General features: G+C 35.6%; 2 protein-coding genes across 5 annotated transcripts in view; both read left to right on the forward strand.

The window, feature by feature from the left end:
- LOC116998716 (fibroblast activation protein alpha) overlaps positions 1-10,735 on the forward strand; it is a 38,087-nt gene extending 27,352 nt beyond the window's left edge. For all 3 annotated transcript variants that reach the window (XM_033064730.2, XM_033064731.2, XM_033064733.2), the window contains 6 exons: positions 393-447; positions 2,819-2,918; positions 5,909-5,973; positions 7,786-7,858; positions 8,128-8,201; positions 9,544-10,735. In XM_033064730.2, the coding sequence (XP_032920621.1) occupies positions 393-447; positions 2,819-2,918; positions 5,909-5,973; positions 7,786-7,858; positions 8,128-8,201; positions 9,544-9,645 (469 nt within the window). In that variant the 3' untranslated portion in view covers positions 9,646-10,735. The remainder of the gene's footprint in view (positions 1-392; positions 448-2,818; positions 2,919-5,908; positions 5,974-7,785; positions 7,859-8,127; positions 8,202-9,543) is intronic.
- Positions 10,736-11,921: 1,186 nt separating this feature from the next.
- Positions 11,922-27,200, forward strand: GCG (glucagon). 2 transcript variants are annotated; one of them, XM_033064735.1, is made up of 7 exons: positions 11,922-11,999; positions 20,286-20,386; positions 20,769-20,930; positions 21,792-21,845; positions 23,415-23,552; positions 25,584-25,727; positions 26,701-27,200. In XM_033064735.1, the coding sequence occupies exons 2-7, from the start codon at positions 20,289-20,291 to the stop codon at positions 26,723-26,725; spliced, it is 621 nt and encodes a 206-aa protein (XP_032920626.1). In that variant the 5' UTR covers positions 11,922-11,999; positions 20,286-20,288; the 3' UTR covers positions 26,726-27,200. The 2 variants fall into 2 exon arrangements, with proteins under 2 accessions (XP_032920626.1, XP_032920625.1); XM_033064734.1 differs by lacking the exon at positions 11,922-11,999 and adding an exon at positions 16,457-16,549.
- Positions 27,201-27,603: the final 403 nt, after the last annotated feature.

A 27,603-nucleotide genomic window follows, 5' to 3' on the forward strand; every position in this document is an offset into this window, starting at 1 on the left:
TTATTTCTCCAGGGAATCCCTGATCTCCTCTTGAGAAATCAAAGTATTAACTCACTGTGACATCAGTATGATGAGTATTTTGCACGACAAAGTCTGAATGTTAATGGTAATCCAGCACCTCTGGCACAAAAGCAATGAAAATTATCCTCATCCACTGTAACAAAGATTATTATGATGAAAGTATTAATTTCAATATTTTTTATTCTTTCAGGAAAAATTCTTCCTCTTCCCTTCCAACCACTATTGACTGAATAGTAGAAATTGCTTTGTAGAAATCAGGCATGCCATGTTGTGAAAAAAAGTGAAAAAAACCCTATTTTTTGCTAATTTTCTTGTGGTACTAGCAATTTTTTGCAATAATGCATTTATTTCTGTGATTTTATTTTCCACAGAAAATTTATAGAAATGGGCTTTATTGATGAGAAACGAATAGCAATATGGGGCTGGGTAAGTGACTGGAGTTTTTATATCTATCTTTAAATAATCCAGCAGTATAATTTATTTTTATTATTTATTATTTTTATTTTTATTTTTGTTTTTGTTTTTATTTTTATTTTCATTCCTGTTTCTTTCTTAAATATGTATAAAATTTCTTCTGCAAATATCTGATGATATTGCCAAAGGGGATGGTTCCTGCTGGTACTTATATACATGCAGTTGCAACAGTTCAAGCCCCCAAAAATGAATCTTTGGCATCTTAAGAGAGAATTTTGAAAAGCTCATGTCTAATACACTGTTTGGACTGGAAGTTAAACCAAATTAAGATATTTTAATTGGCTTTACTTTTAACTTGGGGTCTTACTGGTATGGTGTCAAAATTCAAGTATTCTTTCTGATCTGAGATTTAAACAGTGAGAAAAATCCTATGAATATCTCTCATGAGAAAATGTGACCCCTGCATCATCCTGACTCATTGTGCACTTGGCTGGCTTTGCAATGGTCATCAGGGATGAATCTGAGTCTGAGGGGTTTATAACACTGACAGTTTCACCAAGATGTGGAAAAATTGTACAGTGTAGGAATCATTCCAAATTATTAGCCAGTCTATTTTCCATCTTTGCTTTTTTCATGTATTTCTCTTTGTAATGCTCCCAGAACCTTAAATAGCCAGATGTATTGCCTGATCTTAGGCAGCACATGAGCACAGTTGCTAAAATCTTTCTATGAAGCTTCTGCTAGCCAGTATTTAAGTTATTTTGGTACAGTTACTACTCTAACACTAGAATAAAATGGGTACCATTAAGTGACACAGACACTTAGAACTGAATAATTCTAAAGTGACATTAGGTAATTTATGACCTCAAGAAAATATTTTCTTTTTTAAATCACATTATATTTTATTTCACCATAGTGTTTCCAGAGCCAGCTATGAGCTTGGACACATTGTATTCCAGTAGTGGATATAATATCTAAATCAAGGCACTACTACAAACTTATCATTCTTTTTTTTCAATTCATTTCCAATTTATTATACCATTTCCTGGTCTGTAAGCTTTGAAAGGAGTTGAAAATTGTTTCCTTATTTACAGGCTGCAGCTTGGTGAGTGTACATGAATTTGTGCTTTCAGACTCACCAAACTCTTCAAGATGGCAAAAAGCTCTTAAATAAGCACTAAAGTAATTTGGGTTGTGAACTCTCTCTCTCAGCCTGTTACAGTGAATATATTTATCTGCCCAATCCTAATCCCTTACTTTTTAGCTTGTGGACTGATTTTTTGAAAGATCAAATGCAAAGTCCTATGGGTTGGGAAAATTCTATGGATTACTGTTCCTACTACTATATCCCTCACTACCTTTTCAAGCTGAAAAGGCAACAGGATGGACTAACTTAACTTCTGTATGAAAAAAAATTAATAATTCTGCTTATATCCCTTAGTCTTTCACATGATGCTGAAGTAATCTTCAGAATTTTTCATGACACACCATATTTTTATCCCTTCCTCCATTCCAAAGTAAACAGAAACCCATTACTTTGCAAAGACTTTATATGAATTTTTCCAACCTCAGTTCCACATCCTGTGGAGAGCTTTTTATTTACATTATTTTCCTGTCTCAGCAACTAGCCTCAGTTTCACAGATCTGTTCTTATATCCAGTCTTACTTACTGCTTTACCCTTCTTATGGCCACGAACTTATTCTTCCTTTCTGGGCCCCAGCCTGAGGAATCAGGCCAGAAAATACTAGGAACAGTGGCAGGCAGTAGGGAGGAATTGCTCCATCCTGAGTTAGATAAGTGTATTAGTGCTGATGCTTGAGTTGGTTCAATATGCTAATCTTCAGCAAAAATTAGGTCGTTTGTTAAGGGAGGGAAAAAGCCTCTAACTCTTCTTGGAAGTGCACCTTGAAAGGATGAGAGGCATTGAAAACAAGCTGCCAGAAGAAAAGTGTCTGTTTGGTTTAAGGAAAAAAAATATGGCAACACTGATCACTGTTGAAGCAGATTGAGTGGAGGGGATGTGTACTTTGGATGTGGCTGTGATTGGTATCATTTACATCTGAAGTTAGCCTGTTTTGAGCTCTATGTTGTGTTAGATTACCATGAAGGATGCTACCAAATTAAATTTATCTGTGATTGGAAGTGGTAATAAAAGCAGTATCCTATGATAAACATAGCAGAAGTGGCAAAAAAAAAAGTGATTTGATAAAATTGTCTAATTTCTTTCACAAAAAATTGCATCAGATCCATTTGATATTGTTACTTTGTCCTCCATGCATTCAAAGCAAATTAGTTAATTTGGAATTAATTTACAGGATTTTGATTCAGAGAACAGAATGATGCTTCACCAGTAATTTTAAACTGTCTGTGATTTCCTCCTAGTCCTATGGTGGCTATGTAACTTCTTTGGCACTTGGATCTGGCAGTGGAGTATTTAAATGTGGAATGGCTGTGGCTCCTGTTTCCAGCTGGGAATATTACGGTATGGAAACTTGTCATAAATACTGACTTGGAAAGCAAGATGTAGCATTTAATGACTTCTTAAATTAAATCATTGCAGGAGACTGGCAATTTGAAACATAAAGACATTTAAATTACCTAGATCTAAAACTTTTAAGACCTTAAGTTTAATGTTTTTCTTGCTGAAAATAACTGAGAGCAACTGGCAGTCTGGAACTGACTTTGTCACAAAGGAGGTATGTCTGGATAATTCCATATTCACTGCTGTAACAGTAAGTGTATAAAGCACTCTCAATAAACTGCTATTAAGGAATGATCTGCCTACAAATTCTGTTAGAACATTATCACTGAATTCAGAAACAGCTGAACTGATTTATCTGCCAGTAATACAGTCATAGTACACTTCAACTTCTAACACCACAGATGACCTGTGTCAGGTATCGGTATTTCTGATGACTGCAAAGTTGTTTCCAAAAAACAGTGGAAAAAAGGAATATTGTGTTTGATTTTTTTTTTTAATTAAATACTTTTCCCTTTAAAAGTTTCTCAGCCATACCCTCCTGTACTATTGTTTTATGATACATATTTTTATTTATGTTTATGGAATTAGGCTCCAAATTGTTGAGAAGAAATAACACTGGGAGTACATTCCCAGGGCCTTCCTGTGTGAATAAAGCAGGAACATACTCATACTTGCCGACCTGTTAAGCTTTTGGCATGATGTTAAGGAACCTGAGTGTAAAAAAAAAATCATGGCATGAATATTTTCAGTGAGTAAAATGTAGCACTTTGAACACATTTACTTAGCATATGGTCGTTTTCTAAGAAGTCTTGGTTATGAGAAAAATTTTTGGTTAAATGGGAAAGATTCCTTCCCTGACTGCTAGCACAGACATTCCTTGTATTTATGGTGTTTTGCAAACAAAGGGGAAAATATTTGTATGACACAGGAAGCATAGTCTTCGTGTTTTCACTGGCATCAACATTTTTTAAAGACATTTTTATTCATGATCACAAAATTATTTCCAGGATGCAGGCATAAAGCACTGCTTTTGCAAAAGTCCCTTAATGAAAGAACAGTTATAAAAATTTGTCCCAGCATCACAATCCAAATTAAGCTTTTAAGTTCAAGAAGATTAGACCTGCACCATTGCAATCTCTACATCAGCTGAATTTTCAGATGGCAATTAAAGAATCTTGCTGAAAACACACTGTAAAATCCAAACAGACAAATGTACCTCCACTAAGGAAGGAAGGAAACAGAAGGAAGTCATGAGTCATAATTTTTGGCAAACAGGTCATGTTAACATTAGGGTGAACTGTGTTAGGGGCAAACCTACAGGATGTTATGTCCTTGAGTCTCTGAGTAGTATCAGTATGTCAGAGGATATACTGGGCCCTAGAACTTCTAAATTCTGTCTAACCCTCTTTCAGAATTCTGTCCAACCCTCTTTTAGATGCACAAATGAGATTCTGGACCATAATTTTTTGTCAGAAGCTCCCTCTCCGTTTTGCGTCAGATTTAATAACAGCTGAACAATTATAAGATGGAAAGGAAAATTCTATTCAGGGACAATGTATAGTTAAAAGTATTATATCTGTGACTGTTTTATTAGAATTTATTTAAATTTATCTGCTTTTCCTTCCTCAATAATTGACAAGCTGAATCTTCCACTTAGTCATTATAATGCAATTCTGCTGACCTCTGTGGACTTGTTGTAGCTATATTGGTAGAAGAGAGTGGAAAAATTGGCTCAGAATACTGTAGAAATGCCTGCCATTCAGAAAGAGTCTATTTTATTGAAAACTTAAGCCCAATATGGTTGTTTGACACTGTGTTGACAACAGATATTGCACATTTTCTGTTTTCATGGAATAATAAAGGATTTTGATAAAAGACAGACTACTTAAATTTTTTTGGTACTTATATTACAAATTATCTTCAGAAGCCTTATTTGGCTGATCTGGGAGACACAGTACACATCTTTAGCTCTCAGTGGTAGCACATGTAAATGACACATAATAAACTATGGGAACAAGAGTATATTGGTTAATTTTCTTTTCCTGGGAGGATTCTATTTCTATTTTTTGACAAAATTTTTCTAATACAGTGTTTCAAATTGGACAAGATAGACAATCTCAATTCCTTAATGATTGCAATGACCATCACCTATCTTTTGAGAGGGAAAGATGATAGTTCTTTGTCAGAAAGCCCTCACTCCCTTAAATAAATGAAATCCTTTCAATACTACAGCCTGACTGCTCAATATGTGTCAGTTACTCTTTCAAGGCAAGGTCATAAAGAAAGTCATCTTCTGGTAGTAGCAGCTGCTGTGTCAGTTTTCCATAAATTTTCATAACAGCTCCTAGCTAAAGTACAAATATCAAGGCAGCTCAAAGAGAGATTTTTCTACTGATTTCTTGGTGATGAATACTGTTCAGTTATTCACAATTATTTTGTCAAATCTGTTACCCGTCTTTGTTGTAGTTAGAAAAAGGAATTAAACAGAGACCTGAAAAGCAATGGACCACCTTTTCAGTTCATGCCTGCATCCTTTCCTGCTCCCCGTAATTGCTGAATATATACATTCAATAGGAAAAGGACAACATGTGTATCCATATTCACTGTTAATAAACATACAAATCCTCAGCTCCTCTTTTTAAGGGGTGAGAATTTGTCTGTGTCATCTTTTCACCATGCACCTTTATGGGTTCGTTGCCCTATTCCGCAGACTTCAGGAGTTCAACCCAACAGCATAAAGCAGTATTAATTAATTACCTTTATCCACAAAACCTAAATTAGTATAAAACCACCATTTCTACAAAGATGGTTAAGAGAACAGTAAATAATTAGCCTTCATAGTTGATTTTAAAAATATATTTAAATTTGGTGTATTATGAGGAAACCAAGAACAGACACAGTTAAACATAATTTAATTTCCTATGTGTCATTGACGCTACAAAATATCTGCATTTTCTTTATCTATAGCTTTTTTTCTTCTTTAATTTCAGCATCAATCTACACAGAACGATTTATGGGTCTTCCTATAAAATCCGATAATCTTGAGCACTATAAGGTGAGAATTCTGTTTCTCAGTTGATCTGCCTTAAATTTGAATCACACTTCCATGAAATTCTACTACTGCCATGAAATTCTTATCTACCATGGACTTGTATTTATAAACCCCAAAAATACTAAATGGAAGTTATTTTCTTACTTGGACAAGTCAGACTGTTCTGCCAGTGCAAATCATTAGCCTAGAAAAGAACTCAAGTGAGGGACTAAAATGTTGATATTGATAAGGTTTTGATTGGTACTGTTACCTATGATATGCAAACTACTTCATGCAAATTTAGCTCTCTGATAAGCATACTAAATGATCAGAGCAGCTTTCTAGAACAGGTTGCCTTCTTTTCTTTGCATTGATAGGAAGTCAGTAGTTTCCTCAAGCAGCACACATGCCAGCTCTGGATACCGAGAAGCCTGAATTAACATCCAAAGAACTTAGTGGAAACACTAGTGTTAAAGATTTTAATTGTGTTCTCAGTACATATTTCTATCCCAACTCAAAGAACAGAAATGCTCCATACCTAACAGCCCTGATAGAGCTGTCTGGGTAGGCAGGAATTAGAGCATTCTGGGAATGACATGACTAGTGCTATTCTTTGTATGAATTGGCCCTTGGAAAAGACGCTAAATATCAAATCTGTTTCTGAGGGTGTAGAGATATTTGTGACTGCACAGAAAGCTACCTGCTTCAAGCCAAGCTTGCACAGAGATCTTTTATGGATAGACATCATCAATATAGCACAGATTAATATTTTTTCTCCTGCTAGTGCTTTTCAGAACACTTGCAAATGATGTAATAAAAAAACAGTATTTATTTATAGGTATTCCTGTCCTGAAGCCAAAGTCACAGATTACAGTTGCACAGAATCATTTAGACTTCTGAGATCATCAGGTCCAGCCGTCAACCGTGCACTGCCAAATGCACCACTAAACCATGTCCCCAAGTGCCACATCTTTTAAATACCTTCCCAGATGGTGGCTCAACCACTGCCCTGAGCAGCTTGTTCCAATGTCTAACAACCCCTTCCATGAAGAAATTTTTCCTGATATCCAGTCTAAACCTCCTCTGGCATAATTTGAGACCATTTCCTCTTGTCCAGTTGATTGTTGTATGAGACAAGAGGCCAACTCCCCCCCCACCTGGCTAAAACATACTTTCAGGGAGTTACAGAGAATTTTAAGGTCCCTCCTGAGCATCCTCTTCTCCAGGCTAAACACCCTCAGTCATTCCTCAGAGGACTCACTCTTCAGACGCTCACCAGCTCCGCTGTCCTTTTCAGGATACACTCTAGCACCTCAATGACTTTTTTGGGCACGAAACTGAACACAAGATTCGAGGTGTGGCCTCAACAATGCCCAGTGCTCACTTCTCTGGTCCTGCTTTTGGTACAGGCCAGGTTGGCTCTGGCCTTCTTGGCTATCTGGGCAGGCACTGGCTCATGTCCAGCTGTTTTCAACCAATACAATACAGGCCCTTTTATACCAGAAAGCTTTGCAGTCACCCTTCCACATAGCTCCTAATGCTGCATAAGGATGACCTAAGAGCAGGACATGGCACTTTGCCCTGTTGAACCTCAGACATCTGGCTTTGGGTTATTGACCCAGGTTGTTCAGATGCCTCTGTAGCTACTGATGTGTGTGTATATATATACAACCATATATATGGTTTCTATTGTAATCTCAGATTGATATGAAGTCACTGCTGTCGTGTCATTTCAACTGTTTGATTGTTTTTCTACTTGGTAATGAAAGCCTTTCAGCACTATAAATAAGTGGTTTAAATTGAAGTTGCTGAACTGTTCTTTTTTCCTCTCAACAGAATTCAACTGTGATGGCAAGAGCAAAGAATTTCCAAAACGTAGAGTATCTTCTCATCCATGGAACAGCAGATGGTGAGGTTTGCAAATGGCAGAACAAACACAGAGCCAGAATCACTTTGTTTGAAAAACATTAGGCATCTATCTTTGATTGGGTCAGGACTTCGATATTTGGTAGATTTCCATATGACCTATCATAAGATGCTTACTTGTTCTTAGTAATGTCAGCTGTATCACTTGGTAATTAGTGGACACAGCTAAATGCACTATAACTGTATGCTTTGTGGTATTAACACATTTCAACAGACAATCTCTTTTCTCTTTTTTTTTTTTTTTCTTTTTAGATAACGTACATTTTCAGAACTCAGCACAAATTGCAAAAGCTCTGGTTAATGCACAGGTGGATTTCCAGGCAATGGTAAATAATACACTATTTTTCATTTTGAAAAGTGGTTCATAACTTTATCAATAAGCTTATTTGACATTTGGCTGTGTTTTTAACAACCCTGTTCAACTGAACATGCTTCAAAATTTGGCAATTGCTAGTGCATTTGTTATTCTTCATAAACAACTTCTCAATTTCTTCCCCAAATGATTTGCCTGCTTTTTTTTTTCCCCTTGCCCTTTGGATGCTAGCAGGATTTTCCTCTTGTCAAGAATAACTTGGAGGTTTTTAAAATGAGCCAGGGAAAAGAATAAGAATCCAGCCACCTTATGAGTGCTTCTGATACCTGGTAAAAGAGGAAGATAAAAGAGCTGAGTTCTGGGGACAAATTGCTACTGGTTGTGGTAGATTGAGTCTTGAACTGGACTTGCTTGCCACAGGCACAAAGTGAAACAAGCAAAAAGGGTGTAAGGTATCCAAATATATATCCAAAATCAGCAAAAAAATTCTCTGAAAAACTTGCATGGGATAGCAAGCACAGTCAAAAAGAGAAACATATAGGCAAGAGGTTGCAGGACATAAAGGATCAATAAACAGGGGAAATGTAGATCTGATTTATATGCTAACCTCTGCTTCCAAACAGTTTTTCTCAGGGCTAATAACCAAAGTGTTTGCCTGCTATCAAACATACTGGCCTTCTGCCTGAGTCTGGTTTCACAGGGCCATGAACTCCCCAAAAAGGTTGACAGGGGTTTGTAGGCCCTTTTGGGTATTGCACATTTTCTGCCTTCTTTGCTGATCTTTAGCAAATCTGGGTTATATCCTAAGTATCTGGAATACTGAATGCAGTTTTAATCATTCTGGTTCAGCTACAGTGGATGGCAGATACTTCTGAGTTAGCATAATTCATATATGTGTTTTATTTCCAGTACACCACTCACAATGTTCATGGCCCTGCTGTAATGCAGGATGTTTTGAATAGAACTCAAACAGCATTTAGCTGAAATTTTGTTGCTTAGAGCCCAGTACTTATTCCTAAGCAGGACTCTTACCCCTATTGCCCAGGCCATGCAGCAGGTCAAGGGGATTTCATCCCTAACAGCATCTCAAGGCTGTTCTGCCTGATTTGATACAACTGGCCTATAAGTACTGAGGTAGTAATGCTTGCTCTTAAATAACAGAAGGCTTAGAAACCCTTTTTTTTTAGCAATAATAATAATATATTGGGAACTGATTAAAAAAAAATTATCAAGTTCCTCTTTTGTCTTGGGCCATCCACTTTCTTATGTGTAGCAATAAAATAAATTTTTTGTATTAACTCTTGCAGAATTGAAAACATAAGAGGTTTATGTTTTGTTTTTGTTTTTTCTTTCAGTGGTATACTGATCAGAACCATGGAATTCCAGGCCTTTCCAGCAAACATCTCTACACACATATGACCCACTTCCTCAAACAATGTTTTTCTTTGTCAGAATAAGTAGGCTACTCAGAGCATGCTAAGGCATCTGAGACATCACTGGGACAATGAAATGACAGCAGTGCCCAAATTGCATAGTTTTCAGGTGAATTGATCATAGGAACTTCGAAAATTAAAACTTGATGTTTACATCCACTTTTGATATTGTATATTAGCAAATGTTACAGCTTAAACTTACATTCTGCAGTCCAAGACAGGTGGTTCATTGCAAATGCATGCTTCAGATTAATATGATTCCATAGAACTGTAAAATGGGAAAGGACAAAGGAAGCAGTGCTAGTACCTAATCAGCATCCTAACAAGAACCAGTTTCTCAAAATTTATTTTGAACTTTTTGTAAAGAATCCAAGAAGAGATAGGAACAGACAATATTTAACACTGAATTTTGGGTACTTATTGAGAGTATTGAATGTGTTCAAATTTTATTCAACTCTTATTTGAAACCTTGATCTGCAAAACTCTCAGTGTTCATGTTCAAACATGAAAGGAAGACACTTATGATAACTATTGTATATCAGAGAGTTTTTCACGTGTATTCAAAATATATGAGCCATATTGACTCATTTTTAATTTCTAATCATCACTTCAGCATTCAAATTGATCTTAGTGTCGTTCATCCCAGACTGGAGGGGAAAGATCAAAAGATTGTGCAAGCTTTCTTTGTCTTGTTTCTAGTGAAAATATTTTAGGGAGTCTTAAAAAAATGCTGGAAGCTAATAATGATTGGAATACTTGTATTATTTTCATTAGTAATTAGATTAGTCCTGTCATAATAAAAGAATATTAACAAGATAATTGCCAAGAGATCCACTGTAGATTAAACAATACCTTGGTCATGCATTTAAAAAATTCAGAATTAGTCTACTGCATAAGAACCATGGTCTTTCTGACACAATCTCTGTTATTAGCTGTTAAGAGTACAAAATAACCTGCATTAGATTGTGTTGCCTTCCCACAAAGCAAGCTGCTTCCTAACTCTCAGTCTGAGACCAGTAGCTGCTTCTTTGTGGAAAAGCAAGGGGTTTCATTTGACTTTCTTGACAAAAACATGGGGTTTGGCCAAAATAATTAAAATGTGGAAGTGATTTGCTATGTAACAGCTTCCTTCGTTTGTTAATGGCAATATCAAATCTGATTTTCCACACATGAGAACATTCCTTAGATACATCTTTATGTAAATGTAGTTGCCAAGCTGTTTGTAATGGTTAAATTATACTTTGATGGGAACTCTTCAGAAAATACTCAATTAGTTCAGGTTTTTTTGGAAACACTGCCAATTACGTGACGTTAATGAGCTTTTTGTTGGTAATGTAATTAAAATTCAACTGCCATAATGGCTAAAGGAAAAAATTATAGCTGTAAGAAAGTTAACATTAAGCGAATATAACATGAAGTGGGCCTAATTAGATGTTGATTATATGGTCCTATGTGCATTTGCTGCACACAACGGTAGTCTCAGAAATGTAGTTATCTTACAAATACAGAATACAATTCAGTTGAAATACCAAGATTTAACTCTATTTGTGGTATTGATACAATCCCATGGAAATCATTGCAATGTTGTGGTGAAAGAGAAAAAAAATTAAGCTCTTATATGAGATGCTTAAAGGTTTAAGATACCTGAATGTGTCAATGAGAACCTAGAGTAATTTCCAAAAAAGCCTGGTATCAATCTCACATAAATATCAATATATTAAAGTCACTTTCAATTTCTGCACCTTTATTTTATTTATAGTTTTGGAAGTCCTCTAAGTTCTGGAAATTTGGGCAGATAGAGTGGCCCTTTGTCAGTACTCTAAGTAATAAAATGATGTAATGTGTTGTTCACACCCTGCCCACAGGTCTGTCGTATGAAACTTTTGGAAGTATTTGAAATAAGGAACATTTCAGGAAAATCTGTCAAATTAAATAACAGAAGTACCTCTTTCTCAAGGGGTTCATTAGCGATTTCATTATTAACCTGCCCTAAGCTCCATTTGTTTCCTAAGGCAATCAGAGTACACATCTTCCAAACTATTCACCATCTACTTTGGCTCGTAGGCAGCATTTGTGGGAATAAAAAAAATTTTTAAAATAAGTGCAGTTGCTGCCACCATTTTTCCTTCATTATCTTTCATGTTTTTAATTTCTTTGCCTTACACAGTGTTCTTGCCAAAGAAGGGAATATGTCTCCAGCAGAGAGTGACATTTAACACCGAATTGCTGAAATAATGTCTAACCTGAAAGTTTTATGATAGAACAACCATGTGTTTTGATGACCTGGGAGAAAATTTCCTAGGATGCTGTGAGTGTCAAAAAAATCCTCATAAAAATACATCAACATCTGATTGCTGGCTGGCCTGTGCTTATAACAGGTAATATCACAGTTAATCACTAGAATTGGTGCAGAGGACTGCAAACCTGCCCTTGTACTGTAATAGAATCACAGAATGGTTGGGATTGGAAGGGAACTTTGGAAGGGAACGTATCCCACTTCCCTGTTCACACAGGGCTACCAGCATTCTGTAGCCCAGGACTTTGTCCAGATGGCTTTTGAATGCCTAAAAGCCATCTGGGTGCTCTACAACATCCCTGGGCCACTGCTGCCAGTCTTTGGTCACCCTCATAGTAAAAAAAAGTGCTCAGTTCCTTATGCTCAGACAGAACATTCTATGTTTCAATTTGTGCCTGTTGCCTCTTGTTCTGTCATTGGGCACCACTGAAAAGAGGCTGACTCAGTCTTCTTTGGAAGATATCATCCCTTTAAATGTTCATATGCAGGGATGAGATTCTCCCTATCCCTTTCTTTCTCTAGAAAAATAACATGTTCCTTTCTGCCTTGTCTACAAACACAGTCCATGTCACAAGCATTACCCCAATGGTGGTGTTTTAATTACTGGACAGTTATTTGCCCCAATCCACTTCAATCAGAGACAAGAGCTTTACAACATTACAGGATAGGCTCTTTTGTAACAGATCTTCAATAATTCAAGTTGAAAGTGTTTTTCCTGGGGTGTCAAGGCAAAGCTAACAAAATATGTGAGTAAACAGTATATATAACTATACTGTAGACATAGAATATGGTAAGAGCCAACACTAGGACACAATTAGAATTAAGATAAGCTCTTATGACAAGAGTGACTATCCAAAATAATTTTGCTTCCGACTTAAAAATGTTTTAGAGGATCTGGTTTTCAAAAATTGTTGAGCACTTACTGTTCGTTTCTCTTTTGGATAACACTCTCACACTTTAGATAATCAAACATACCACTTTAGACAATGAAACATGAGTATTCAAATACCTGTCACATGACCAAGGTATCCAAGCCTCTGAAGGTCGGATGTAGTTGTTCTGAATTAGTAGATAGGCCCTTGATAAACAGCGCAAATACAGTTGCTTACAAGTCAGTTTCCACTGTGAATCTTTTCTAGCTTTTACAAATTGAAACTAAAGCTGAAAAGTAAAAATTTCTTTTTTCTAGGAGCTGAAGTGTACATAAATAGTAGAAAGTCACTGATTCCACTCCAAACCAGTTTTCATCATCTACCTTATTCGCGCTGAGTGAGCTGTGCACATGAAAGAACCTGCAATCCTTATACTTCAAATGCAGACCTATATAATTTGTTTCATATAGGATTACTGCAGTTGCAAGGAAGAAAAGTCCTGAAGAGAAATTTAGCAGAAAACCAGACAGGTTCTAGAATATTGTTAGTGTTATACTCATTTTACTCAGATATCAAGTCCAATTCAGACTGCATTCAATACTTCCCAGTTTGCCAGTCAGTTCCAATTACAAGGCACAGCTGTTTAGAACATTTTATAGTCATTTGAAGACTCTATATTTAATCTGAATAATTCATAGTATTTGCTAAGAGCATTTGGTATTACTTTCAATTATGAACATTGTCTTCTCAGAATGTAAAATAACTAGTACATATTTGGCCAGCTCTTCTGCTTGCGCAAATTGATGCAGCTCCATTGACTTGCAGTGGAGCGATTCCAACTTATGTGAGTAGACAGTGCAGACTACAGTAAAGTTACAATGGCTGTGGCTCCTGAGGTACAAACCACTCATTACCCCATGCAGAGAGCATGCAGCTGCATGCTGTGGAAAGGCCTAAAGAACCCAAACTAAACTCCATTTCAGAAAGCCATTCTTGCTCCCCAAAGGGTTGCTTTGGAATTGCATATGTCCGTGGGCACACACTGTGTGTGTTATGTACAAGCACTCGTTTATGGATGTAACATGGTGGTTTATATGTGCATGTGTTTGCACATATGTTCCTCCTATATTGGTTCCCATTCTCAGAAGGGGAATGCTCTTTGTGATTATCGTGGAACAAAGACAGCAAAACAAAAGGGGCCCAGCCCTCTGAACTCACAGCCGACAAGGTTAGGAGAGAATGCTTTCTGCATAATATAAGGAAGTAAAGGGTGTGGGCCTGTAGTCATATCCCAAGATACATCCTCCTCGCTTTAGACATGTAATGGATAATAATACAATAGTAATAAATATGTAATGAAGAAATACACAGAATAATTTGGAGAGGTCACTTTTTTGAAAGCATTTGATGAGTATTTTTTTTTTACTTTTTCTGTCAAAAGCCAGCAATTTTGTAATTCATTAAAATGTTTAAATCTTGGCAATTTTAATGAGATGATGGTGCAGGAAACTTTGATAAATTCCTGATACAGTGAACCCAACCACTCCAATTGAATCATGAGAAAAATGAAAATTTCCCAAAGGCAGGCCACTCTCAGCTTCTGTCTCTCAGTGTGACTAAAAGTATTGTCTCATTTGAGAACAGTGGTATAGAGGACAGTGAGGTTGCCCTTGATTTTTGCCAAGAGGTGCCTCCTAACTGGTGTATTTTAAAATGTGAGAGGAACAAACCTGAGTATATGTACATGTCTCATACACTTATAATTTTCCACTTTTGTTTGGAAACTCTTGTTTGCTGGGCTCCTGAAATATACACTACAGACTCAGTTATGGCAACTGAGGGTTGTGTGGTTCTTGATGGCCGTTCATTTCTTTCCTGTATATTTTATTTTCTGTTTAAAACTTGAAAAACAAACCAGTCACCTTCTAGATGCTAGATGACCTGCTAGATGATACAGCTCTGTGACAACCTGCTCGACCGGGTGCACTGAGGTGCTCTGTCTTGTATTTTTTTTCTGGAATCATCCTACTGTAAACAAGGAACTTTATATGACACAAGAAAATAAACTGAAATAAAAGGAGAAAAGCTGTCTGTTTCCTGGAGGAGAGGATATTGTCTCACATTCCATATTGCCTTTTTCCAAAGTATCTTTAACTCAGAGTGCAGAGAGATGATTGTAGCAATCTATGTAAAGCATGTGCGTGTCCTCCTGGTGCAGAAGTGCTGGAAAGGGCCCTTTGATCTCCATCTGCTGCATTGCCCAGGTACTGCAGGACACGCTGGTGGCACCCACCCCGAAGACTAGAAATGGAAAAAAAATAAACCATGAATCTCATAGATTGCGTCAAAAGCATAGAAAAATTACACTTTAAAAAAACTGAATTTGATTAAGTGGACTGTCTAATGAGACTTAATGTTCCCCTGAACCCCTACCATGGTACCACAGCCAAATATTTAGGATAGAGCTCTAGGGAGGATCCAGTAAATTTTGTTTGCCACTCTAATATGGCTATTAAGTTTATACATTACCTCAGTTGTATTGTATGGGCTATGCCAATATGACTGTAGTCAGTCAGCACAAAATTGCCTCACTGAAGCACATTCTTTGCTGGCTTTGAGGAGCAGTGTCAGGGGAAATAAGGTTTGTTGTAATATGCATGTGCTTTGTGCCACAAACCTGACCAGAGGCACTACAGACTGGAGCACAGGTTGTCATTACCATTCAGTGAGATGTCTATTGTGATTCCAGAACCTTCCTCCTACCTCACTATCTCCCCTACCTGTCTCAGTCTCTGTGCTCTCACTGCATGGATCACCATGGCTTTCTTAGGCAATGCTGCTCCACCACAGCTATGAAATTGTCTTCAATGAACATCAATAGTTGCATAGAACAGGCACTAGTACAAATCTCAAATCTATTTTGTTTACTTTTTTTCCTTTTAGGGAATGGAAATGTGAGCAAATGGTTTATTTTGAATAAATCTATAAGCCACTGTGCGAAACTCAATTTATAGTGAATGTTTGGCATACAGTTCTCAAGTGAATATGAATTTTCTTACAGTAGCATTTACAAATTTGGAATTTTACATCTAAGGGTAATCAAAACATTTTCTAAATTTCACCTGTGCTAGGCATTTCACAGTGGGTAGCCCTCTCTGCAGTATTTCACATCTCTTCATATTCATAATATTGGCACAAGATTACTTGAAGAATTATTCAAGGGCTTTGGGAAAGTTGTGCTTATTTTTAACAATGGATTAAATTTACAAACTCTGATTTAAAAACTGTAAGTGAAAACAGTGGTATTGATGTCGATAGAATCAGGAGTCCAAATATTAAATGTGGCAAATCAGAAATTGGAGAAATTGCTGCCTTGATCCCAGGCACCTTTTGCCCATTGTTTGTCATGTTAATGCCCTTCTGTTTGATATTTACTACTTTGGACATTGCTACCTCACTCCTTTTGCAAATCCATGTTAGCATTGATGTCATAAAGTAAGCAGAATGAATGTGTGAAATTGCTTGTAAAATTATCAAATGAAAGGAATAGCAAATATGATGACTTTTTTTTAAAGTTGAATAAGGAAACTGTCAGCAATGATGCACTCCTGTAATGCTTACTAGAGCTGAACAGTAGATATATAAGTCTGTGCAAAAGAGGCAGCTAGGCAGAGCTCAGGATCCTCAAGGCTTGCCATAGTTGCAGAAGAGAGAGTAGCTCTTTCTGCATCTGCCACGTATCACTTCAAAGTATAATAAGGTAAGATTTATATGAACTACCAGTTATTTATTTGAGAAAGCTGAGTGCATTTTCTGCATTGTGTTGCCCAAAGTTTGCAATAGAGGCGCAGATCTTTCAGCAAACTGGTGTTTTCTTCTGAGGTCGTAGTCACTGATATTTGGAGTTAATGACATAATAATTTAAATCTTTTGATGTATTGATTATTTCAACAGAGAATGATCCGGAAAAGGGAAATCAACAGTTTGTGTTGCAGAATAAATTGTGAGAAGGAAGATTAACCATAAGAACATGAAAGACAAGCATTGTAGTAAGAATTTAAATGAGATACACAATTACTGATTTTTATATTTTTTATCTCCTTTAGTAACTTCTGTAGAGATATTTAATTAATGTGAGTTTAAAACATTCACTCGTTATAGATACTGCCTAAATATGAATCAATGAGGATAAAGTTAGAAGCATGGAAACAAATTCAGTGGGTTTATGTCATTGATTTAGAACTGTCCAAGACAGATTGTCACTCTGTCACCCTACAGACTGTAACTCCACTACCCCACTTTTAGATTAGTTTGTCTCAAGCAACTATTATTTTCATATCACTGTAAGATCAGAAAAGGAAATTTTATAGCACAGACGCAAAATTAAAGTGTTCCAATAGTTATTGTGATTATTGTATAAAATTTAATTAGCCTTCCCTCCTACTATGGAATTCCTTAGACTAGAACTGTTGGATTTTATAGAACTTTCCACAAGGCATTACAGCATGGTAGGTAAATTAGGTGTAAAATACATCTATCTGAAAAAGTAACTTATTTATAGAAATTATTGCTATTTGCAGGCAGTTTCATGTCAATAGAAGTCTATTTTATTCATTCATGCATGTTCATATAAAATTATTTCTGTTTTTTACTACTTTTTAAATGTAACTTCATAATTTTTGTTTTTAAACTGGAAATACATAGGAATGTGACTTTTGAAAGATTTTTATTGAAAAATCAATGAAATTAAGCTAGTTAACATTGTACATAGATACAAAAAACCTACTCCATCTGTAGTAGAATATATTAGAAAACTAGAAAAATCAGGTTGGTCAAGGAAACAATATTCACATAAATATCTAATCAAGAATTGAAAGGTACATTTGTTATATATTTCTGGTGGTTCAGACTGAGATGTCTTAAATTTTTCAATAAAAATTTTCTGTGTAAAATTAGCTTTCATTTTTCTGCACCTTGACAGTAGGTTTCCATGGTTTTTAGCAGTATCTACTGGTAATCTAAATAACCTGAGCAAATAAACCTTTCCTCTGATTGAGAAATTAATTGATTAACCAGCATAAACAAGGAAAATACTATTTTTCTGATAATCTTTTTCTCTATACAACATGTCTATATTACCAAGAATAAAATTACAATTTCTTCTTTTAAAACTGTATCCTGTTTAACATGTCAAGAACTGCAGTAGGTGGTTTGGCTTACCAACAGCAAGTACTAAATGTTGAAAAAACAAAACTGATGCTAGTTTTTTTTAAGAACATATTTGACAGAAGGTTAACCGTTTTTGGAAAATCTTATTTTATTAATGAGTATTCTCAAAAATTTTATAGCTTTCAAAAACTGCATTTATACATATATCTTTTTAATAATCTCCCAATTTTGATTCTGAAAAATTCAGAAAGCAGCTGAAAATGCATGTAATTTTAATCTTAATACTTAGGGAATAAAATAGCCAGTGAGACTGTTTACATCTCAAAGTTCTATAGGCTTGAGACATTAGAACCAAGATAATCTGAAATCACTGAATATTTCTTTACTGACTACAGTAATTTTTAATTATTTTTTAATACTTTTATTTAAAAGAAAAGCTTTTGGTGTCGGATATTTCATTCCACCTCAGTGACTTGGGTTCATGGCTAATCTGGATCGCAGTTTAGTAAAGCTACAGAGGGCTGTAAATTAGGACTATTAGGCAGGGCAAATTTACTTATGTATGCTGTAATAGCCAGACTTTATGTCCAAGTCCAGATTAACTCATTTACAGCTGTATCAGCTACCAGACGGGTCCATCAAACCATTTTGAAATGACCACAATAGAGTCATTTCCCAAAGAACAGGCAGAGCTTTTGTTCCATTGCTAGAAGCCTGTGAAATATGAAACTATGCATTCCTTGAGATAAACACTGGATGTCAGTGTTGCACCACCAAATTACAGCTCCAACTGAAACAGTGAAATCAGAGTTCAGTACTACAGTTAGGGTTCTAATAAGACTGACTACATGACTACTGTGTTATATGTTGGTACTATGGCAGGGTATGTTTAAGTGAAGGGGTCAACTCTTAAATGCCAGGACATCGCACAAGGCAGAAACGAGTCTCCAGGCACTGATGAAAAAGTACTGGCAGTGGCTTCTGGTGGAGAGAGGGAAACTGATTCCATTGCTTAGTAGTGAAATCCATCAGAAAATATTACAGTTATACATTTATTTTCCTGACTTTTATCAATATTTGATTAAGATTTTTATTGTCTTAAAAATTTTGATACTAATACTGAGGAATTCTAGTAAAATATCCATACTACTCAGCCAGATTCTTTTAAAAACCAGGCCTCACAAAGTACAGGTCTAATAGATTCTTCCTAACCATTGGTAAAATGCCTGCAAACAGTCAAGCTTTGCATCTCCAACCATAAGTTATTTTAAAACACAAAGAAGAAACACATTAAAAAAAAAATCTGCTATGATGGGGCAGACTACTGGGGCAGAGTAGAAGTCCTACAGCAGTAAGATTTTTGATGCAGGAGATTACCTTTCCAGAGGTGCTCATATGGTCCCCTCATTTGCATTGCTCAGTGCAGAGCCAACTCTCAGTCTCAAAATGGAGTAATCTGCACCTTCACTACACATCATTTCCTCATAAAATTCTAAGACTTCTTCCAGTCCATAGTATATTTAAATTCAGCCTATTGTGACAAGGCATTACAATAGAGAAGATACATATTTTCACTCAGACTGCCTTATTTTATAAATGATTGAGCTTCGGTAAGTAACTGCTGCAGTGGAGACACAGGAGTAGCATACAGATTACATTTAATAGAGAAGGTGCTTTGTGACTGGGACTTACTTTGCTACCACTTTACTTCAAGGCACTCAAGTGTCCTGTTTCCCTTTGTTCTTCAGACTGTATCATAAACCTCCATAGGAAAATGCCATGGATGGCAGAAGGGCTTTTTCAAATACACAAGTATCAGCCCAAGTACATGATGAAATTATTTCCAGTGGCATTTTGCTGATGTGAACTCATTGCAACTTCTGTGAGACAGGAAGGATGGGGAGCTGCTGCTGTGAAAGTATTCTTGACAATGAATGATCAAGGAAAAAAAAATCACAGCCACATCACTAGCCCCAGTTTTGCAATAGAACAGTATTATTAGTGCTTGCCATCAGCAGAACACAGAGAACAGGAGAGAACAGGCCTTTATCTTCACATTGCAAGACAGGCCACAGTTGTTCTCAGCTCTCCTTGTATTGGAGAATACAAACTAGAGCCTAAAGACTGGAACAGAGACTACATCTTTTGAATGCCTACCCAAAGCCCTAAAATGTCATCCACTGGACATGAAACCCATCCTAGAAGGCTCTTTATATTTATATTCAAATTTAGATCAGCACTAAAAATGTCTCTTTTCGATGTAATTGACTCAGACATATGTAAACATTATAACATTTTTCTTTGTTGCTTTATTTCTATTTTGACAGGCAATGAAAATGAAAAGCATTTATTTTGTTGCTGGTCTCCTTTTAATGATAGTTCAAGGCAGCTGGCAAAATCCTCTTCAGGATACAGAGGAGAAATCAAGGTAAATTCCTTAGACCAACTTTTACAAATACTTGGCCTGAACTTTGTTTCCTTACACTTTGAAGTCAAACATACTATGATTTAAAGATAGCTTTACGCAGTACTTGATCTACCATTGAAATTGGCAGAGTTTTTAATATTGCATTTCTTAGCACAGAAATTTGGGGTATTAAAACAATAGCTACCTTATTTATCCAAGAAGACTGTGTAATTGTGCAATGCCCAATCTACTATACAGATTCCTTTTACCACACAGCTACTGATCAATATGCCACTTGCATTCACTTTACGGAGTGAAAAATAGTATTGTTAAAAGAAAAATCAATGCACCTGTGGACTGCACTGCAACCATTGCTGATTAACAAGGTCTAAACTTCTCACAGATCATTCAAAGCTTCCCATTCTGAACCAATAGAGGAATCTAGACAGTTGAATGAAGTGAAACGTCACTCACAAGGCACATTCACCAGTGATTACACCAAGTACCTGGACACCAGAAGAGCTCAGGACTTTGTGCAATGGTTAATGAGCACTAAAAGAAATGGGTAAGCATTTTGGTCACATTGATACAGATCTCAACACACAGAAACAGCCAAGAATCTAGCCCAATCAGTTTCTTGGCATCAGCTTCCCATCCCAGACCATGGATAAGCCTCAAATAAGAGAAGTACTTGAGGAAAATTTATACATACAATCATAGAATCATTTAAGTTGAAAAGGACTTCTCATAAAGTCCAGTCATTAATGGAATATTAATATATTATTATAAATGAGAAACATGCAAAATCAATCAAAAGGATTTGGCTAAATCAAAGTGCACTATCAGATATGCCACCTAAAAAGACTGTCTCAGCCTCTTTGGGGCAGATTTTCTCAGTGAATCAAATTCAGTATGAATAAGATATATAAATACAGTGTACAATTCTGGGCCATTAGGCCTTAGCAAAACTTTCCTATCTATGGATACTCTAATCCTGATGTTTCATTTGTGAAAAGGCAGCTGAAGTGCAAGTTTTGTTTACTACTGGATAATTTACAGAATCATCACTATAAGTTGGCATGGTTTTTTTCAAATATACTTTCATTAAGCTCAAGCTAGCAAGCTGACAACAAGAGTAATGTACAAGTGTGTCAGTCTTGTTTATAAAGAAAATCTGTCAAAAAAGAATCCAAAAATCTATTACATTAATGCTTTTATATCTCTGTGGAAGTCTTTAAAGTATAAAGAAACAATTTCTACACATTGTACTAATTTAAATTCATATGTCTGAAATATAATGAATATAATGTTCATCTATCAGTAATGGGGATTTACCACAATATTTTAAAAATAACCAATAAAAGCTTATGCAGACTCTGTAGTTTACTGGCAATAATGATCTAATGATTGTGCAATTTCACTGCAGCCAACAAGCGCAGGAGGACAAAGAAAATAACAAAGTCCCTGACCAGCTCTCGAGGTATTCTATTTGTCACAACTTGTTATTCAAAACCAGTCTGAGTTCATTTTCAGTTAAACTAGAAAGAGAACAACTAGTATTCTTTGCAATGTTACCACAAAGAAATATCAATCAAATACCTTATATACCTGCTTTTCACAAGGAAAGAGGATATGTCTCTATGTTATTTATTCCTGTACCTCCGCTCTATAGCTGTATGCAGTGGATGCCAGGAATGAAATAGGATAAGAATATGGTTTTTGGGAAAGCACATTTCAAGTAATCAAGGAGAGTAAAGAATAACACAAAAAGAAAAACTAGTTGTAGAGAAAGGTTGAAGAAAAAAACAAAAACAAACACATTATGTTGCAGATCAAATAACAGTGAGAAGATCAGTGAAAGGAAGATGGCCAGGAAACTTTACAGAAAGCTGATTAAACATGATGCAATGTTCAGCCCTCAGCATCCAATCCTATGTTACATAAACCACTTATTACAAAAAGGAGAACACAAGACCTGCTGAAGGCCAGAATTCTGTTTCTTGACTGTGTTTTTGGGAAAGGGTTAGAGAGATTAAAAATTTTAAATAAATAAAGGAGAAATTGAGTAAGTGTTTTTTCAAAACAGATTAAAATGCCTATAATAATTCTTTCTCTTATCAGAAAATCCAAAAATTATATCCCAGATCACAGAGATCCTTACATTCACGCTGTCAATATTAATAACAAATTTTTAATAATCTTTCCACTTCATGGAAACAGCATATCTCAAAAAAAAATTAACATTTCATTAAAAATGTTCCAAACAACTCTAGTTAGCATGCTGATGAAAAGTGCAGATGGTACTAAATTAGGAGGAATGGTGACATCCCAAGAAGAAAAAATAATAGAAAGAGCTAGATTTGGGCAGAAATTAGCAAATTCTCAAACATAAATGCTAGGGAATTTATTCATGGAAAATATTCCATAACATGTCTACTTCTCAGCGCAGTTTGCCTTCCCAAGAGCCATTGTAACAAAATTTTGTGTTATAACAAAGAACCACAATGAGGTGTAGTGGGGGAGAAGATAAAGTCTTCAGTAAGATGGAGTCGATCAGGCTTTTCCAAGATTATGGCATGGTCAGAATGATGATTAAAAAGGTGTTCATAAACCAAATCAAAATGTAAACTTAAAAGGAATTAAGTCTGAATAGTTTGGCTTAGAAATAATGAAGGTAAAGGTAGGGGGAGCATTTAACAAAGGGTAACAGAAACCATGTCTGTATAATACAATACAGTTTCTAGCTCATACTTAATTAGTCTAGCAAAAGACCATTCCAATGCAGCTGTAATTGTTTTCCACACCTGAAGTGAGTTGTTCAGAACTAGCTCAGGAATATCTGCAGAAATTTGTATTGCATAGTACAGGCAATACCTTCAGAACTGAATCCTCACAAGAAAAAATATGTCAAGATCAATTTGAGGCACAAAAAGAACCCCTTTCTCCTATAGACATGCTAGTCTGGCAAGTGGGAAATTTAAATCAATAAAGATTGTTAAAAAGTTAAATTCTTACTCAGTCTGCTCCTGTGGTACTGCTCTTCTTTCAGCAATGCAATCTCCAAGCGTCATGCTGAATTTGAGAGGCATGCTGAGGGCACCTACACCAGTGACATCACCTCTTATTTGGAAGGTCAAGCTGCCAAAGAGTTCATCGCCTGGTTAGTGAATGGACGAGGAAGAAGAGAGTAAGAATCCATCCATTCTATTATAAAATTTTGGGGTTAAAAATCATGTCTGATGAAACTTTGATGGGTTTTGATCATTCTTGCTGTATTTCATCTCTTTCTTTTGTATTAGAAGATATTCTGTTGGTGATTAACTACCACTTTGCATTATTAAGTTCAAATACAGATTAAAACCTGTTCAGTATGCTGTTACACTCAGAAAGGTCAAGTTTTATTTAAGGTCAACACATCTAAAACTAAACCAGACCTTCTTCTAATTAGCACCTTTCCCCTTCACATAACATTGCTTACAGTCTCCTTAACTATCTTTGAGATTATTCAAGTCAGTGTCTCTTTTTTTGCTTTTACAGTTCATGTTTTCCTCTGTAATATTTCCAAGATTAAATTTTTTACCAATGTCATCAGGTGTACTCTGTGTGCTGATGATCTTTCCCAGCAGTAACTAGTAACTTCTTTTCCTCTTCCCATGCTTCTGAGTCTCCCCTAGCTGGTGCCGCCATAACAACTTTCATTTGCTGTAACTTCTCTTTCTTTTTAAGATGCCTCTGATTCTTTTGCTATGGTTTGCAGTTCCCTGGACACAATGCTCCACTAATAGTTTTACCTACCCATAATTTCTTTCATTTCTATCTTGTTCTCCACATACTCATTGCAGATTTCTCTATCCCATCCACTTCACGTACTCCCTCATGACTTTACGTCTTTTGTCATGATGATCTTACACCTAGAATGGCATTGCCTTCAGTTTCCTGCAGGCACATTCTGCTCATCTATTTCCAGCTCTGCATGGTTAGGAGCTACACCATGCAGCTGCCATTCCCCACCTTTTAACTGTTCTGTACTTATTTGTGCCTTTAGACTGTAAGCTCTTTGGGGCAGGGATTTCAGTTCATTCTCTGATTAAAATTCTACCAGCTGTAAAGTATTATGTCTCTCGCATTACATTAAAAAAAAAATAATAATAATAAAATACAATCTGTAAGACAAGATTGTGTGTTGTAGTTAAGGAAGATTAAATAGGTAAAAGTAAGTTTTGTAAATATTGACAATTTCCTGAAAAAAACAGAGTTAAATAAATTAGGTCAGCTATACAAAGAAGGGAGAAGCTGGTTTCCCTTCCTTGTTATGTTCAGACTTCCATTTGTTTTTCTGTCATGTTTTATTTTCAGCAGCAGAAATAGGGTATTTCTGTATCCAATTGAGATAAATACAACCTCAATGAATTTAGAAACTGATGGGCAATTAATGGTAGACAACCCTTTTGCTTTCCAATATTTAGAACTATTTGTGGTTGAACTTATATATAGCCCTCCTTGAAATCAGCCAGTCTGCCTGTCACTGGATCCAGGGCCCAGGGTGCTTCAGCATCAGTCCACCCTAATGAAACCCATCAAAATCTTCCTATATTTGATGGGATGAAACAAGAGAGGAAAGTTTTCTAAATCAAACTCTGGTTTTGACAAACTGGTTTTCCAGCAGTCAGAAAAGAATAGAACAAGAATCAGGATCTGAATTTACATCAAAGCACATAAGTTTTAGACAGGTGCTTTAAGTGAGCTATTTCCACCACCATTGTGCAAAAAAAATTGCCGCTCTTAATAATTCTTATTAAGAACAATAATTCTTATGAAATATTAAGTAAATAAATAGGCCTTATGTCCAAATAAAACAGAAGAAAGTATGAAAATCCAAGTGTAATGATTTAGTAGTGGTATTTCTTAAGTAACAACTTTCAGTAAATGTACTGATGGCTAATCTATATGGCATAGACATTGCAGACTGAGATATACTTTTGCATGTATGGCTTTTTCAAAACTGCTAGAGAGGAGTTTAGGCTCACTAGAAGGAACAGCTGTCTGTTTTGAAAATAATGCCTCAAAAATGCTATACTGAGCCATAACATCAGGCTCAACCCCTAACTCCTTAAAATCACAGGGAATGAATGCATAGTCTATTAGAACTGTAATAAGGCCCTTTTAAATATTTGTTTGTTTTGCCCTGCACATTGTTGATAATTTCTTACCTTTGAAGTTTCCCAGAAAAAGCTCTGGTGGCTGAAGAAATGGGTCGAAGACATGCAGATGGCACTTTCACGAGTGATATCAACAAAGTCCTTGATGACATGGCAGCCAAAGAGTTCCTAAAATGGCTAATTAACACAAAAGTTACCCAAAGGTGCCTGAATTTTATACTATTCTTAATATAGTGATGTTCAAACCGGGGGAAAATACTAGTAATTTTTCTCTTAGCTATTGACATATCTGTAGTACGTTGCAAACATTGTTACAGAGGGATGAAGAAAGATAAGACACTAAATGGAACTCATTCCAAATCTTATTTGAATTTTTATCAATGGTGAACTTCTCTAATAATTTCCTATTAAACTTGAAATTAGTTTTGCAACTGAATGTTACCAGAAGTAAAGTCATACTAAATTACTGAAAAATAAAACTTTTATTTGCATGGACATTATAAAATCAGAAATATTTATTGGTAAAATGGCACCAAAATTATTATTATTTAAAATAAAAAACACTGCCTTAATATGTGGTTTGTCATTAGGGAACAGTGCTGTAATCTGAGTTCCTGACAGGTGACTGTTTAGGAACCCTGCTTTAGATTGCCTGTATGTAGGCAAAGCAGCATTTTCTAAATAAGCACTGCAAACAGGTTAATATTTGGAAATTATTTGTTAAAATTAGCAAAGCTTTTAAAAATAATTAAATGCCAACTCAAGACACATATGAGTGGTCAAATTTTTTTAAATGTTGGATATCCCCTTTGCATTACTAAAGCACCCAAAAAGACTAGCTGATTTTGGAAATCTGAAACAAATATTGTCTCAAAAAAATTAGAAGGTTTAGTTAAAATAATTTTTTAAGAACATGTTACTATTTTTATGTTTGTAGTTCAGCATTGAAAAAAACGATTTAGATAAAGAATCTATTAGAAACTACTAAAATGCTTTTCCTTTAGGAATAATTGTTTTCAATCTGTTATTAGAGAGAGGCATTGAGAGGTCTGTGGAACTAACATCTGCTCACTCTTAAACAGAAAAAATATGTTCCACACATATTTCATAAATCTTGGGAGACTTAGAATATTTCCTAATTGCTGCTGATTATTTTTCTCTTTTTTTCCCCCACAGAGACCTTTTGGAAGAATACCAGTAAAAATGCAGAATAAAATGAGATAAATGAAGATCTTCATTTCATCAACTGCCAGTTATTAAGAGATTCTGAAATCTGTATTCTGTCATTTATATTTGGTGTAACAAAGCTATGTCACCTTGCATGCCAGGAAATAATTGTACTATAGTTTAGTGTTGCCAAAGGTTTATATATGGAAAACCTGTTGTCCAAGGGATGGTTTTCTTAACAGCTTTAAGAAAGTGAAAGTTCGATAACTTAATATTTTCCATTTATTAGGACTAAAGTAACTCCATTTATATTTAAGGATAAAATTATTTTTCTAAAAAAATTACTTCTACACACAAATTATTCAATCACCAATTATATGTATTATTCATAAGGGGCTGGCAGTTACAAATGCCTGAGAAGTGAATATCCCTCTTAAAACCTTTGTTATAAAAAGGCTAAGCTTTAAGGATATGAAATGATAGCCTTAAATAAATTTTTTTCAAGCTTCTTTTCTGTTGACTTCTTATGTGTATATGCTGTGTTCCTCTTTGCTGTCCATTTAATTTTATTCTAATATTTTAGTGTCACTGAGATCCTAGAAGTAGTTTATTTGGAATGATAAAACAAATTCCACATTGTTTTGTCACATTTTCTCTGCAAAGATTCCCAGAAAAGAGCTGTGAGAACTTTGAACTATCTTTAGGTGAAAAATAAATCATGTAAGATGAAGCTAGAGAGGAAAACGTGATTGAAGAGACAATTATTCTTAAAAAATGTTAAGTGCAATATACTCCATAAGTGTGGAAACTGCCCCTGAACTTCAAATTTTATAAGATTGCCAAGACAAACCAATGCCCTCTAATCTGTGTTATATTCCTTCCTTCCTTCCTTCCTTCCTTCCTTCCTTCCTT

This window comes from Catharus ustulatus, chromosome 7, assembly GCF_009819885.2.
Source record: "Catharus ustulatus isolate bCatUst1 chromosome 7, bCatUst1.pri.v2, whole genome shotgun sequence".
NCBI classification, from domain to species: Eukaryota; Metazoa; Chordata; class Aves; order Passeriformes; family Turdidae; genus Catharus; species Catharus ustulatus.